At 38.7% G+C, this 16634-nt stretch overlaps 1 protein-coding gene across 1 annotated transcript in view; it reads left to right on the forward strand.

The window, feature by feature from the left end:
- The window catches only part of Lrriq3 (leucine rich repeats and IQ motif containing 3), an 86337-nt gene that overhangs the window by 474 nt on the left and 69229 nt on the right, over positions 1 to 16634 (forward strand). The window contains exons 2-3 of the mRNA XM_021158005.1: positions 5873 to 6121; positions 8169 to 8492. Of these exons, the coding sequence (XP_021013664.1) occupies positions 5873 to 6121; positions 8169 to 8492 (573 nt within the window). The remainder of the gene's footprint in view (positions 1 to 5872; positions 6122 to 8168; positions 8493 to 16634) is intronic.

Genomic DNA, 16634 nt, shown 5'->3' on the forward strand with positions numbered 1-16634 from the left:
GAGTCAGTCTTAATACACTTTCATAGAGTGGTTATATGTGTTTCTCTTGTAGAGTGCATAAGTTTATATCCAGTACTACAGGTTAATCTCTTTAATCTTTCACATAGTACATTGAGAGGAACGATATTCGAGGAAGCCATTTCAGTCTGAAACCCAGAAATCTTACCACTACAATTTGACTTGAGAAGCTTCTCTTCATTAAAATCTAATTCAGAATTCTGCATAGCAGCTCCCTATGAACTTTTAAGTTTCTGAGTAAGCTTAGTTTTTCACTTAAAGCCTTGACCTCGGCATTTAATTCTGTATGTTGGTGGGTATGGCAAGAATATAAGTAGAGAGCTTTATTTGGAGTCTATTAAAGCAACACAAACAGGAAAGACTTGGTGGAAATTTAAAAGGCAATAATGGAAGATGGGGAGAAATTGCTTAGATTATAGAAACACTTAACCAACAACACCTGTCCAATAAATAAGTGTGGATTGTGAGAGAAATTACCAAAAGATGCTGAAAGTGGATGACATGACATTTAAATGAGCTGAGGAAAGGTATGTATGGGGAAGCATAGTGAAGTCATAAGAGGAGACCTGTAATAATATTGGATATGTAGAATAAACAAGTGCAAATATAGTAGAAATTGTTGTGTGTCTGTGCATCATGTATGTGGTTCTGGAGATCAAGACAGGGCTGGCTAGACAATTTTGTGAGTTGTCAGAATGGAGAGAGAATTTATTTTCAACTACAGAAGGAGGTTGAGGTCCAAAGGGAATAATAAAGGTCAAAAACGCCTACATATTTGAGTACCACACATTCGTAAGTGGAAAACAAATTAACCAAATTTAAATTTCTCGTATAGTACTTTACGCCCACCTTTCCATTGCATGCTGAAATGTGCTGTCTTGAGCTAGGCAGGCCTTGAGTGCTGTTATAGCTGCTGTGAGTTCATGAGTGCAGCTGCCCTGCTGTGTCCAGAAAACAGTTTCCACCTCCTCCGGCACTTACCCTCTTTCTCCCTCCCTTCGACAGTGATCCCTACACTGTGTGTGTGTGTGTGTGTGTGTGTATATATATATATATATATATATATATATATATATATACTTTTCAGAAATTGAGCATTGCTTAGTGTACTCTCTACACATTGACCAGTTATTAGTCTCTGTGTTAGTTGCCATATATTGCAAAAAAAACAAAAACAAAAACAAAACAACAACAACAACAAAAAAAAATGAAAGAAACCTTTTTGATGAGGGTTGAGAGATGCACTAAACTATGGGTGTAGCTATAGATAAGCGGGAGCTAGTTTAATATGCTATGTCTGTTCGGCAGATTAGTAGTAGTAGTAGGTTCTACAGTAGAGCTTCATGACCTGTCTGGCCACACATTTGTGATTCTAATAGCGGTGCTAGATATGGGCTCTATTTATGGAGGGTGACTTAAATTCTTAAATTCAAATCAGAAAGTTGTTGGTTACCCCTCATGAAATTCTTTTCACTAGTATACCAGTAAGTGGATTTTACTAGGTCAGTCGTTAAAGCTTATATAAGTCCTGTTTCTACCTGAGGGACTATGGACCATTCATAGCTGCTTGGAAAGGCTGAGTCAATTTTCTTTAAGGCTGTGGCCTCTCTGGTAAGTCAACCATGCTTTAGTAGATGGCCCCACTCATGAGGATATTGGCAGCATACAATAAACCCAATGAACTTTAACAAAAGAAGAGAGATAAAGCTCTTTGAATATCTATATTGTTTAAAAGTTAAAGTAAATGAGATGGAATAATCAGAATGATGAATAATTTCAGATGAAAGCTTCATGTACAGTGATGTGGCTATATAAAACTACACATCTATCTATCTACCTACCTATCTATCTCTCTATATATATTATTTATACATGATGCAGTGAAGCATGTCACTTTTAATTAGAGATGGAATCTTGATGCTGTATAAGGATGGATGTTGGTTTTATAAAACATGTTTGTAAAAATATGATTTTGTGTGTTGGATTAAAAAGGAGAATTAAGAAGATAACCAGTAATGTGACTGCCTTGGAGAAAGCATTGCAAAACATAGTTAGTAAAACACTGGTATCCAAAATAATACAAGGCACTCAAACTCAACAGTAAGCAAACAGCCAACCAAAAAAATGGTCAAAAAAGCTAAAGAAGGAAGTACCTCATTGGAGGACATACTCAGATGGCAAAACCAAAACACAGCATCAGATATATGTAGGAATTTTAAATTCAAAAATTTAGGTACCCCTATATAGCTACCAGACAGGCCATGATTTAAAATACCAATACACCAAATACTAGTAAGAATGTAAAGGAATAATTTTTCAGCTTGTTGCTGATGGAAACACAAAATAGTGTTTTTAAAGACAAGCCGTCCATGACAAGATAAAGCACAGATATGATCCAAAAGTAGGGTCCTTGATGTTTATCCATAGTGAGTGAAGACCACATAATAGCAATGACAAGTGTGGGCCTTGTTGTGAGAAGTAGTAACCTGTAGATCTCTGCTGGGCTCTTCACTATAACAAATACATATTACTTCATAATACTAATTTAATAATGGAGAACTTTGAAGTTGAATCATTATAAGAAAAACCTCTAAATTCTATACCTCTAAATTCTTCTGTTGACCTAAAACAACAGAAAACACCCTTTGCAGGAGAGATGAGATAAAGATATGCTAGTTATGGCAGAGTGTTCCAAAGTGTCTCACAAGCTACATGTCTAAGTTTAGGTCCCTGAATTAGTTATCATCTAATGCAAGAGGAAGCTTGTCTAATGAGGGTTGGATGAAGCACTCTTCTATGGGTATAGTAATACATCATTCTGAGTCATTTTATTGCTATATTTATTTAGCAGACTAATAATATTACGTTTTACCCTAGTACCCATGACCTATATAGTCTCAGGTTCTTGGCTTTCTTAACAGGGTCAGGTATGGGTTTCAAGTTATGGAGAGGACCTTAAATCCGATTTACAGTAATTGGTTACTACTGTAACATTTGGGCCATTATCACACTTGTTCGCTCCTTGCAGTAAGGCCACTATTGTAGCTCACAGGGTTTATACCTATATGTGATCTTGATAATGTCTCTCCTCTGGAAGCAAGCATAGTGCCTTCCAGCAGTGTGATGGCCTGGATGATGATGTCTCCCATAGGTGCATATATTTGAATGCTTGGTCTCAAGATAGAGGGGCTGAGAGACTTTTTAGGAAGATTAGGAGATGTGTCCTAGAGAATGAATGTCACCTGGGACAGGTTTTCCTACACCAGTGTCTTTGTTTGGGTGATTGTTGTTGTTTTGTTTGTTTGTTTGTTTGTTTTGAGGGAAGATAAAGTTGGTGGAGTACTGGAAGTGTGTTGGTAGAGGGAAGAAATGATCAAAGTATATTGTATGAAAATATTTAAAATTAAGCACACGATCATAGTAAAATGACACATTTATTGTATGAGTCTTACTCTAAAATGCCTTGTGGAACAGGTACTGACTCCAAATGAGCCATATTTTCTATTCTGAAACATGCCATAATTGCCTGTTTGTAAGTCCTTATCATCGAAAGTAAACAAAACTTTACATGAAAATGGAAAAAAAACCTAAGTCATTGGCAGGAAAACTCAAGGAGAGGATTCCATAGCCATGTGCTTAAAGTAAGTGAGATACAGTGTGGGTGCAGCCTGCGTTTCAGGGTCTACAGAACGGGATGTGTCAGTCCTAGGTCTGTGGCTTTAAATTTGGGAGGGTAATTTATTTGTAATTTGGGCTACTCTCTGTCAGAATAGCCATACATTTCCTGATTAAAAGACCCTGTCCCTTTTTCTGTGTGACCCTGGTACAATAGATCAGAGACCATATTTCATTAGGTGACATTACAGTCTGAGGATTATAGTGTTAGGCCATGACATTAAAGCATCTGTCCCCTTGAATTTTCACATTTATTTTCATCTGGATTGTGTAGATTTTGTTTATCTGCTGTAAATAGAAACTGGTTGTTCTAACAGGTAGAGAGAGCATTTATGCTTATGAATTCTCCGAAAGACATTGTTTAACTACCTTCTATGAAGTCTGCAATTACCCCATAGTGAGGGAAAATTCATGGATATAGAAGGTACCATAAAATATTACATAATAAACATGAATATAAAAGTTTTAAATTCAAACTCTAAAGTTTTTATAACCCTTAATACTAGTTTTTGGACAAGTAGAGCATTAAAGGCAGATTTTAAAGATGGCTGCCTTTCTTTAGTCTGTGTGGGGGCCTTCACTATGCCTGTACCTCCTGTGACTGTGCTTTTCAGGCCTTCCCCACAAAGATTGAACTTTTATCAACTTATGAGCTCTTTGTAGTACTTTTCATTAAACATTGACTTTAAGTGGAGCAATGAGGTATATGCTACACTTAGCTGTACTTTTTTTTTTATCCCTTGTTTGATGTCTTATCTAGAAATGATTATTTTATAAATTGTATGTTCTCTGTTGGGTGGAAAGTAATATTTTGTCTTTTACTGATTAATATATTGGCAAGGACAGTGGTATTTTTCAGTGTTAGATATTTAAGAAATAGTGGAATAGAAGTTTTAAGAAAATTAAATACTGTTTTTATTTAAATTATTTTACCCATTTTTAAATTATCACCATATCTTAGAAAATATATTTTATTTTTAGGTGGATTTTTAAAACTTGAAAGCAATCATTTGAAATATTTATATCTTAAAAATTTGTGTATCTGTGTATGTTTTTGACCATGTGTATATGGCATGTGCATGTGGCTATGCTTAGAGATCACAAAGAGGGTATCAGACGCCCTGGAGCTGGAGTTACAGGCAGTTTGAGCTGCCATGTTGGTGCTGGTCTTCTGGGACAGGAGCAAGTGATGTGAACTTCTGGGCCACTTTTTCAGCCTTCAGAGTCTGTCTGTATTTCTTTCTTCCTTCCTTCCTTTCTTCCTTCTTTTCTTTCTTTCTTTCTTTCTTTCTTTCTTTCTTTCTTTCTTTCTTTCTTTCTTTCTTTCTTAAATCCCACTCCTGTTTTCACATCCACACCTCTCCCCACATCTCCAAGAAGATGCTCCCACCACACCAGAGCTCCCCACTCCCTGTGGCCTCAAATCTCTCCAGAGTTAGGTGCATCTTCTCTGACTGAGTCCAGACTCAGCAGTCATCTGCTGAATATGTGTTGGGGGCCTCAGTTCAGCTGGTGTATGCTGTCTGGTTGGTGGTCCAGTGTCTGAGAGATCTTGAGGATCCAGGTTAGTTATGACTGCTGGTCTTCCTACAGGGTTGCCCTCCTCCTCAACTTTTTTCCAGATTTTCCATAATTCAACCACAGGGGTCACCAGCTTCCATTCATTGATTGGGTGCAAATATCTGCATCTGACTTTTTCAGCTTCTTGTTGAGTCTTTCAGAGGGCAGTCATGGTAGGCCTCTTTTTGTGAGCACACCATAGCATCAGTAATAGTGTCAGGCCTTCAGGCCTGGAGCTGGATCCCAATTTGGGCCTGTCACTGAACCTCCTCTTCCTCAGGCTCTTCTCTATTTTTGTTCCTGCAGTTCTTTCAGACAGGAACAATTCTGCGTCAGAATTTTTGACTGTGGGATGACAACCCCATCTCTCTACTTGATGCACTTTCTTTCTACTGGAGTTGGGCTTTACAAGTTCCCTCTCCCCACTGTACGGCATTTCATCTAAGCTTCCTCACTTTAAGGCCTGAGAGTCTTTGACCTCCCTGCTCTCTGGTATGTTTTAAAGGGTCCTGCCACCTCCTACCTCCTGAGGTTTCCTGTTCCCATTCTTTCTGCTGGCCCTCAGGGCTTCAGTTCTGTTTCCCCTACCTCCTTAAATATAAATTTCCATCTTTCCTAGATGTTTCATGGAACAATCACAAAAGAGCTTACCAGCCATGAGGAATGGAGTCACTATAATGAAAATATAATAGAAGATCAGAAAGATTTTGTATTTGTGAAGTATAATGGCCTTCATCTGAAGTCCATGGAGAACCTACAGACCTGCATCTCTCTGAGAGTGTGCATCTTCTCTAACAACTTCCTTACTGACATTCAGCCACTGCAGAGCTGCAAAAAGCTCATCAAACTTGATCTCCATGGAAACCAGGTAAGCATCAACTACTGTCTGTATGCCAATGAACTTACACTGTAAATCTAAACTCTCTTTCTACCTTATTAGTTTTCTATTTCTAGGTATAAGAGGATTTCTTTTGCTGTGAAGAGACACTATGACCATGAGCATGTTTTATAAAGGAAAACTTTTAATTGGAGCTGGCTTACAGTTCAGAGGTTGAATCAGTTATCATCATATCGGGAAGCAGGGTAGGCATGGTGCTGGGAAGGGAGCTGAGCATTCTACATTCAGATCATCAGGCAACAGGAAGTGATAGTGAGCCACACCAGGCACGACTTGAGCGTCTGAAACCTTAACGCCCATTTCTTAGTGGCATACCTACTTCAACAAAGCCAAATCTACTCCAACAAGGCCACAATTCGTAATAGTGCCACTCCCTATGGGCCTATAAGAGGCATTTGCTGTTAACCCATCACATTCAACTCCCTGTCCCCCACTGGCTTGTAACTGTATCACTAACCCAACTATAAAAGTCCCATAGTCAATCACAGTCTCAATCCTGCTGAACAGTCCAAAGTTGAAAGTCTCTTCTGAGACTCATGCAATTTCTCAACTGTAATCCTTCTGTAAAATCAAAATAAAAAAAAAAATCACAACACATGATGGCACAGGATATACATTAGCATTTCAAAATGGAGGAGAGGGAGGAAAGGAAGGAGAGGGAGTATAGTGAGTGTCTTAGGATTTTACTGCTCTGAACAGACATTATGACCAAGGCAACTCTTAAAAGGACAATATTTAATTGGGGCTGGCTTATGGGTTACAAGGTTTAGTCCATTATTATGAAGGAATGAGCATGGCAGGGTCTGGCCAGGCATGGTACAGGAGGAGCTGAGAGTTCTATATTTTCATTTGAAGTCTGCTAGCAGAATATTGGCTTCCAGGCAGCTAGGAGGACAGTCTTAAAGCCCACATCCACAGTGACACACCTAATCCAACAAGGCCACACCTACTCCAACAGGGCCATACCTTCTAATAGTGACACTCCCTGGGTTGGGCATATATAGAGCATCACAGTGAAGAAACACTGGACCAAAGCAATAAAACACAATAAAACAAAAAGCCTCTCTTACAAACCACCACACTTCCTGTCTGCTGAAAATATAAAGAGATGCTTAAAAGTACATACAATATAAGGTGCATAGAAGAAAAACATAACATGTAATCCGAAAGTTTTAAATGAAATTATGTAAAAGCACTTGTGCATATATTGTGATTTGATTCACCTTAAATTATGGATGTAGAGAGTCTCTCTGTATCCACGTCACTTGTGTAATTATCCAGTGGATTCTCTGTAGCTGAGGTTATATGGTTGTGCCCTCCCCCCTCCCCCCTCCCGCTCGCGCGTGCACACACACACACACACACACACACACACACTTGGGTTCTGGGAACTGAGCCCAAGTATTGTAGCAGCAGTGAGCACTCCTGACACAGAGCCTTCTCCTAGACTGTGCTTCACTTTTTCTAACGTTATTTTACAGATTTATTTTGTCTCTATTAACCTGTATGTTTGTGTGTCTGTGTCTGTGTATGTGAGTGCAGGTGTTCATGGGGGCCGGAAGGTGTGGTGGATTCCCTGTAGTCACTGGGAGTTGTACATTGGCCAGTGTGTGTTCTGGGTCTTCTGGAAGAGTAGCAGGAATTCCCAATCACAGAGCCATGTCTCCAGTCCCATAGTTTACATCTTAAGTGTACAGTCTATATGAATAATAAGTCTGAGTTCTTAAACTTTATGTGAAGAGCCTCATTTGGAATTGTACTAAGGACTTTTCACTAAAAGATCTCTATCTACACATACGTGTGCGTGCATCCGTACATCTATTACACTACTAATTGTAGTTTATTCCCTTTCCATCATGTGTTTGCAGCCATCTTTTGGAGGTTTGGAAATTCTGGTTTTGGTTACTTACTAGGCACACGTAATTTACAAAACACTGGATTTTAGATTATATTAAATGTTTTACCATTTTTTCTATGGAGTTTTAATGAACAATGCATATTTTAAATACTGTTTCAGATAAAGATTCTTCCAGATAAAAAATTTTGGAGTGGACTCAAGAACCTAAAACTCCTCTATCTTCATGACAATGGATTTTCCAAACTGAAGAACATCTGTGTATTGTCTGGCTGTGTAAGCCTCATAGGGCTGACCATGTTTGACTGCCCAGTGAGCCTGAAGAAAGGCTACAGACATGTTCTTGTCAACAGTATCTGGCCTCTAAAAGCTCTGGACCATCACGTGATATCCGATGAAGAAATCATTCAGAACTGGCGTCTTCCAGAGAGATTTAAAACGTTCAGCCCCAGTCTATTCTTTAACCTTTACCAGGCATTGATAAAGGTAACCCACTCAATGGTGCTTCCTTCAAAATCAGTTCATAGACATAAAAGTTTGGCTCACAATTCTATACTTAAATATATAATCTGTTTAATAATTTTGCTCTGTATCTTTTATAAAATATTAACTGGTGAAAATATTAGCAATGACTTTATAGCTGGTAATTTATAAAAGCTTGTATACTTCTTACACAAACATGTCAATCTTAAGATCAAGTAGTGTTTAAATACATTTTTAGCTGAAAGATATTTATTTTGATATATGTTGATTCTTATGGGAAATATTCATTATTTTTGAAATGGCATAAGATATAATTTATATTATTATTGGTAGGATGCTAAATAATTATGTGAAATTTAATTGAATTAGTGATATTGGCATAACCAAGCATTTTTGACATGAAATATCAAAAGTTCTTAGGAAAACTTGTAACCTGAGGTTACACATTATTAGAGAGATTTATAAGATAAGGACTCATTATAGCACTTGAGTTTATAGCTGATAAGAGTAGGAAGGAAGACTGAACACTACAGCTGTTAGAAAATATAATTAATTAATCCCAGGATAAAGTCTAAACATGGTTTTGCAGAGAAGTGTTTTCAAATGTGGAATACATGAGTGTGATCCACATTAACTCTACAGTGGTGCATGTGGTATACATTCTACATCAACTGTACAGTGCATGTGATCTACATAAGTGTGAGTCCACACAACTATACACTGCATGTGGTATGCATGAGTGTGAGCCCATATCAGCAGCAGTGAAGTGTATTTTGTTGGACGACTAATGACTCCATCACTGTCAAAACACCACTAAACTCTCTTATACAGATTGTCAGTCGGACACAGTGAGCTGATGACTTAGTGAGACCTTCATAGCAAACTGCCATTGACCAAGAGTAATTATGTGTTACATGGCTACTTTTATAGAGGGAATCTGAGGAAAAAAAGGAATTAATGTGGACAGTGACCAAGCTGTGAGGGCATATGGCCACCATTACTGAGAAGGCTGAATGCCAAGCTGCAAGGTTGTGTTGTAGCTGCCTATAGTTCTTAAATATTATATGAACATGTTTTTGCAATGTTAGTTGAATAAGTTTTGGGATTTGGTAACTGTTTTGTAATAATTGTTAAAAAAAAAATAGTGAGGTAGCATTTAAGCCTAGTGTCTTTACCTGCATTCTTAAGGTAAAACATCACTTAGGTTCTGCACTGTGGTGGCAGTGTTTGTGATGTCTTTGAGGATGGCCAGAATGGCTGAGGTTACTTCCAGAAGGTAATGAAAAGTCAGGAGGGGACAGCAGAGATGAGGAGCTTAAGCTTCTTATAGAGTGAGACGCACCACACGTGTACTGCAGCAGATATAACCATCCCTCGTACTGTGTGTTCTGTACCTCATAGAGTGAGACGCACCACACGTGTACTGCAGCAGATATAACCATCCCTCGTACTGTGTGTTCTGTACCTCAATGCCATTACCAAAGTTTGTTAAAGAAAAGCTACTCTTTTCTGGAGAGGGAAAAAGGATGGGGAAAGGGAAGGAAGGTAAAAGGAAGGAAATAAGAAGATGAACAGCTTGGAAAGTTAGGCTCCTCAACTCTAATAGATGGGAAGAATTTTCTGAAAAGATCTATTCAATTCTCAGCATCTGCTCATGGAACGGCTTTGCCTTTAGAGAAGAAAACAGCACTGTGAGGATTAGGATCTGTGATACAAGTCTGTTTCATTTTTCAGGGTTCTTCAGCCAACATATCACACACAATAGGACAGCGATTTAATGGTCTTTTAATACTAGAATGTAGGAAGAGAATTAAGGAAACGGATTTCTAATATGTTGAAGCTGAGTGACTGGCATAAAATAAAATGGCTATATGTAATCCTTCGATGGAAATACAAATTTGACCCTGACTCATTTTGTTTTTGCTTTATATTTTGATTGGGAGAGATCATATATGCTTGGAAATGAAGAGCTGAAATTTGGAGAGAGTATTCTGGGCCATTTGCTTAGAAGTCATAGTTGAAGCTAAACACTCTGAGAACAACAGGGAGATCAATAAAGCCTGAGGTAACAGGAGGCCCTTGAAGCATATTCTCATTTTGTATGTAGACTGCACTGGAACTAGTGAGGGTAGAAAGAATTGATCTTGGAAGGTGAGCAGAAAACAGACACACAGCACTTACTATCACTTGCCTTAGGGAAAAGTAATTTTTTAAAATAACATTTAAAACATTTCCATAGGATAGAAAAATGTGTGCTGAGATTGTATTGCAAAGCAGATGAGTGTGAAGAGTTTTTTTTTTCAGGTTGAGAATCCACCCCCAGCTTACAGGTGTCAGGAATCAAAGGGCAGTGTGCGGTGTGATTGCCACTATAGAATGCCTTCCCCAAAACTACACAGACAAAAGGTCAAGCCTCAATTGTATTCAACAGGATGCATGGAGGGAAATGCTTTGACTGAACAGAGAAGATTAAAATTTAAGAAATAATGGCAGTAGTTGAAAAAAAGCATATTGCAGTCAATAATGTATCAGGGTAAGATTAATAGGGTCTCCCCTCCCTATTGACTACTATTGCAGTCAATAGAGATAGAGAGTTCTTGGGTTCACTAACACACCACAGGCTCTGTGGGAAAATCTTAACTTCATAGTCACACAGATGACTCTGTTGGAACCAGTGCAATGCAAAGTAAAGCAAGAGAACATAAAGTTGTGAATAGTGTGGGTCTTACTGGGAGGAGGGACCTAATGGGAAGGGAAGATGGAGGTATAATAATCAGATTTCCTGGAATCATCAAAGGAAAAAAAAACTGTAGAAGCGACAAAAGTGCTCAAAGACAGCACACCTGGAGCAAGCCCTGAGCTTCAGATGCAGAAGAAGGCGACCTAAACTGTGTGGATCCAGTGGAATGAGATATGTCAAGCAGTGGCCTGAGCTCTGCCCATGAGTGGACAGTGCTGCCATAGACAGTGTTCTTTATAACTAGCTGATCATGGAAAGGCGGCAGAATACACTCGAGGAAAATTGTGTATGCATCTGTGGAGATGTTTACTGAGTAGTGTATAAATATGTATTTCAGAGCATATCATTGTTATATAATGAATATAGAGTAATATGAAAGCTAGGAACAATGTACCTTATTGGAATCCACCTACGTTCAAGAGTTACGAGTTTCTAAATGAGTAGAGCATGAGTGTGCAGAGGAAAGGAGTCTATGTGTGTGACAAAGAAAGTAATCCAGTAGTGTTTACCCTAACCTAATGAAAGAGATAGGTCTTACTTACCTTTAATTGTGCTACAAAGTGAATTCTAAACTCATCTTTTGGTAAATTGCAAAGTATTTCATCATGAAGGCATAAAATGGGCTCTTTATTATGTGAGATCAAAGTACTTTTAGAAATCTGAAATTATTTATCTTTATATTTTATCTCTATCTCTATCTATCTATCTACTTACCTACCTACATTCCTACCTTGCTATCTACCTATATCTCTCTATTATCATCATCATCATTACCATCATCATCTATCTCTACATCCATGGATATGCCATCTATCTACTATCTATCTATCTGTCTGCCTATCAACTGCCTGTATGTTGTTATATGTACCTATCTCCTATTTATCCTGTCTATGTATCTATGAGTCTATGATGTATGTATATATTTATGTATCAATCATCTATTATCTATCCATCTATCCCATTTGTCTATCATCTATTTACATTTGCCTATCTAGTCTATGTAAATACAGAAGTTATCTGGCTAAAGAACCAATACATCACTCTTAGGCTTGCATTTTGTTTTCCCACAATAATAAGCCAGTTAACCAAGAATTTTAATTTTTATAATGTAACAAAGAATTCAGGCATGGGAAATGATTCTATCTAGTTACTCATGGAGTGAGTGAAAGAATTATCTACTCTAGCTCCCATGTTGTTGGCTTTTGATATTATCCATTTCCTGTGAAGTGCAATGAATGTCTTTATGTCCAGCCATGTACTGAGCAAGAGTGACAGGATGAGATGCAAAAGCTCAGATCTGCTAAGACTGCCAGCTCGGTGTTAGGAAAGCAGCAGCTCCTGCAAATTCCTACCTGATTGAATTCTGCAGGCTCTAAGGGTAAGGGCTCCAGGGGCTGCCTTTACCAGAGGGCATGGAAGGGGTGGAGTGACCATTGCCAGAGGGCATGTAGGGGGAGGAGTGACCATTAGCAGAGGGCATGTAGGGGGTGAAGTGACCATTGCCAGAGGGCATGTGGGGGGGGGGAGGAGTGACCATTACCAGAGGGCATGTAGGGGGGGGGAGGAGTGACCATTACCAGAGGGCATGTAGAGGGAGGAGTGACCATTGCTAGAGGGGATGTAGAGGGAGGAGTGACCATTACCAGAGGGCATGTAGAGGGAGGAGTGATCATTGCCAGAGGGCATGTAGAGGAAGGAGTGTATTTTTTTTATTGATTCTTTGTGAGTTTCATTCACATCATGCATCCCAGTCCTGCTTATCTGCCTGTACCCTCATATCTGTTATTCACTCTTGCAAATCTTCCACAAATAGACACACACACACACACACACAGCATATAAGAACATCTCATTGTGGAAGTTGTATGTCTCAATGTGTCCCACAGTATCCACACATCTTCATTTGCAAATGATCATTGCAGTGAGTCATTGGTCTGGTTTGAGGTCTCTGCCTTCTGTGGCATCTTTGATATAGGATCCTCACCGGGACTCTTCCCTGTTGTTGCCTTGTGTCATTGAGATCCTGCAGCTTTGAATCAGCAGGACTGGCCTTTTCATTCATGTCAACCTTTCTCAGATGATAGAAATTTGGGGGTGGGCCAAATTAGAACTGTGGATCTAGACTTAAATGGTAACTGTGCCTGTTAGCAGACCAGCTCTCCCTTAAACATAACACCAGGCACAGCTCTGTAGCACTGCTCTGGCTAGGAATCGCAATGCCTCATTGACCAGAGGCAGGGTCAGCTTTCCTGCTCTCACGCACATTGACACACCCATGCCTTCAGAGCCAGCTCTACTGTACTGCCCATTCAAGGCACAGGGTCCTCCTTCTCAAGTGCTACAGCCTATGAGGGACAGGAGCAGCTCTGCTGTTTACTCTGCTCTCACACCCTTGCCTTCACTATTAAGGCCAGCTGTGTTGACCAGGGTAGGTGCAGGGTCAGCTCTCCCAGCTGATCCAGCTAGTGAAGAGGCAGGGTTAGCTATTTAGCTCTCCTGTGCTCTCAGCCTCACCTGGCTCACCTGCACTCCCTCCACCAGGGACAGCTCTACCATGCTGCCCATGTGAGGTGCAGGCCCCACCCAAAGAGAAATATTTTTAAGTAGACACATTTTCTTGTTAAACAGAAATCAACCTTCTATTAATGGCAAAGAAGAGATGCTATATCTTGGAAGGCAGCTAATCATTTCACAGATGATAAGGACAAGAATGATAAGGATTTAAAATCCATTATTTTTATTCTCAAAGTAAAGAGCAGTGAATATATAAGTATATCCATGTAGTTATCCAGTAATAATTGCATTGTCCTCTGTTTGTTTGTCTGTTTGTAAGTTTTTGTTCTTTAGAGATGAGAGTTTTTTAATTTTCAAAGCTGGTCTAATTTGGAATCCAAGGAAGTCCATTTTTATTATTAACATAATACTACTGGTCAGTATTATAGCAAAGAAAAGAAACAGGTTTATGGCAAAATGGTCACAGAGATCTACTTTGCTTACATCATCACCAGGAATGCACACAATATCTTATAACTTGTTAGTAAGATAATCGATAAATATGTGAAATTCAGTTATTTTTATATGCCAGCTACAAAATGAAACTATAGTAAAATTTACACTCACTCAACATGAACCAAGAAAAACCACAAAAATCCACTCCTTAAAGGTTTGTGACAGAGCACATCACAGAGCAAGAGGGGGCAAAGAGAGCTTAGCTTTGTAACAAAGCTGCTCCCTCTGTAAGCAGTTAATCCACTTCATGATGCAGAGCACTCAGAATCCACCTATGGCCCAAACCGTTGTCTTTTGCAGGACAATAACATACAAATGTGGGAATTGTTTCTAGCACGGGGAATCTGGAAGATATACTCAAGCCATAACATTTACTTCCACCCTTCATTATGCCTTTATATGAAAATACATTTATTTCAATTCAATAGTTCAAAAATTAACCCCAAATCCAAAATCCAGAGTCTCTTCCAGATCAAGCCTCATCTAGGTTGACTGGGACATCCTTGGAAATTTAAGAGGAAGTATCCCTGTGTCCATATCTCATAAACTCTGTGTGCTTATATAATCATCATAGCATGAGCATTTCCTAGACTTATAGCTTATGCACATTAAAGAAATCACAGCCACTGGAGCAATGGTTTAGGTCTGCCAGGAACTCAATGATCTGATTTGAGAAAAGTCTTTAGGTATGTAAGCAGTACAGTCTTTGAGAAAATCATAGTCTTGTCCTTTAAAATTATCCTGCCTCTAGAGTCCCCACTGTGATGGGTGTGACAGGTTTAATGAGCCTTTTATTAGGAGTAAGAACTGATAACTAGCTGAGTGGTAGTTGCACACACCTTTACTCCCAGCACTTGGGAGGCAGAGGCAGGCGGATCTCTGTGAGTTTGAGGCCAGCCTGATCTACAAAGTGAGTCTAGGAAAAAAAGAGTTGAGATTCTTAGACCAGACCCTGATTCCTTCTGCAGTGGTACTTTCATTCTCAAACATGGGAGAAGGTAGAGATTTTCCTCTGTTTTTTGCAAAAAATAAATGCTTAATGAATGTTTTGTGCAGTTTCTTCACAGTGACTCTGTATAAGATGTTCACCATGATAACAAAACACCTGCAACATTAAACTCACAGTCCTGGAAGCTATGGGAACTCCACGTTATGCTAAATGGCGGAACCCATATAGACAGGAAGGTTACACTCAAAATGAAAAGGGGAGAGGCCTGGGTAAGGCCAGACTCAGGCTTTGGAGTGATCTGCTTAGAGCTACTCTGTCCCTTCAGTGATCAGTGCAAAGATTTGAAGATCCTTCCTGCTAGGTACCAGCTCTTAACCTTCACCTCCTATGCTATGCTAGGAACAAAACCATAAATGCATGGATTCTTAAAGACAAGCCACGCTCAAAGCCACAGCAACCTCCCTAATGGAAATTACCAGATATTCTCAGTGTGGGAATGGTTCAACAAACTGATTCGCCCTTACAATGTGATGATATGTCTGTACCAACCTAGATGGGCATCTGGGGATGCTGTGTTAGCTATGTGTATGAAAGCAAATCATGAATAGAGAACAAAATTCCTGTAGCCCACCACAGTCCATGTTCCTCTTTATTCTGTACCCTCTGTGAATGATGTTATTTTTGTTCTCTTTCCTAATTCTACAGTGCTCAACTTAGCAGAGCCCTCCAGTATCAAAGTGGTCACCAAGAGAACTTTAGAAATACTAATTTAACATGCTACAAAAGTCTTTCTTGTGATGTAGAGAATTCACATATATTCACACCATTTTGTGTTTTGAATATACTAATTAAAACAGAATTTGTCTTTCAAAGGCAAAAAATTATAAAATAGGCGTGGCTTTAGTTTATTTGAAACAACACATGATTATATTATTATGTTTTATTTTTTTCAAATATCCCAAGGAGCAATGAGCAATATTAGGAAATTCTCATAAAAAACCTCACAAATAGAAAAAGAAATGACAGACCTTATAGACCAGATGCACACATAGAATAAAAATTTTAAGTAACTACAGAAACTACTTAGAATAAGAAATTGGTTGAAAATGATTCCATCTTAGAATGTTATGCCATTTGAATAGCAATCACTTTTAGAATTAGCTTTTAAAGCTTTCCTATTGTCAACATGTAAAGTAGATTGCATCTGAGTCATATGACAGAGCCTTGTTATTCTCTCTTGAAACGCTTCTCTATACTTTATGCCAGCATTAACAGTAACCTCTACAGCTCTGCATTCTATTAAGAAAAAACACTTGATTATCATTGTGTCACGCATCTTATTGATTTTTGATTTTTATGCTTTAAAGTATATGTTCTTTGTCCAGATTTTATTACAATTCCTTTAATTAGACTAAATAATCATCTTTTTAGCTAATGTTTTCATTTC

The sequence above is a fragment of the Mus caroli genome, chromosome 3, assembly GCF_900094665.2.
Source record: "Mus caroli chromosome 3, CAROLI_EIJ_v1.1, whole genome shotgun sequence".
Taxonomy (NCBI): Eukaryota; Metazoa; Chordata; class Mammalia; order Rodentia; family Muridae; genus Mus; species Mus caroli.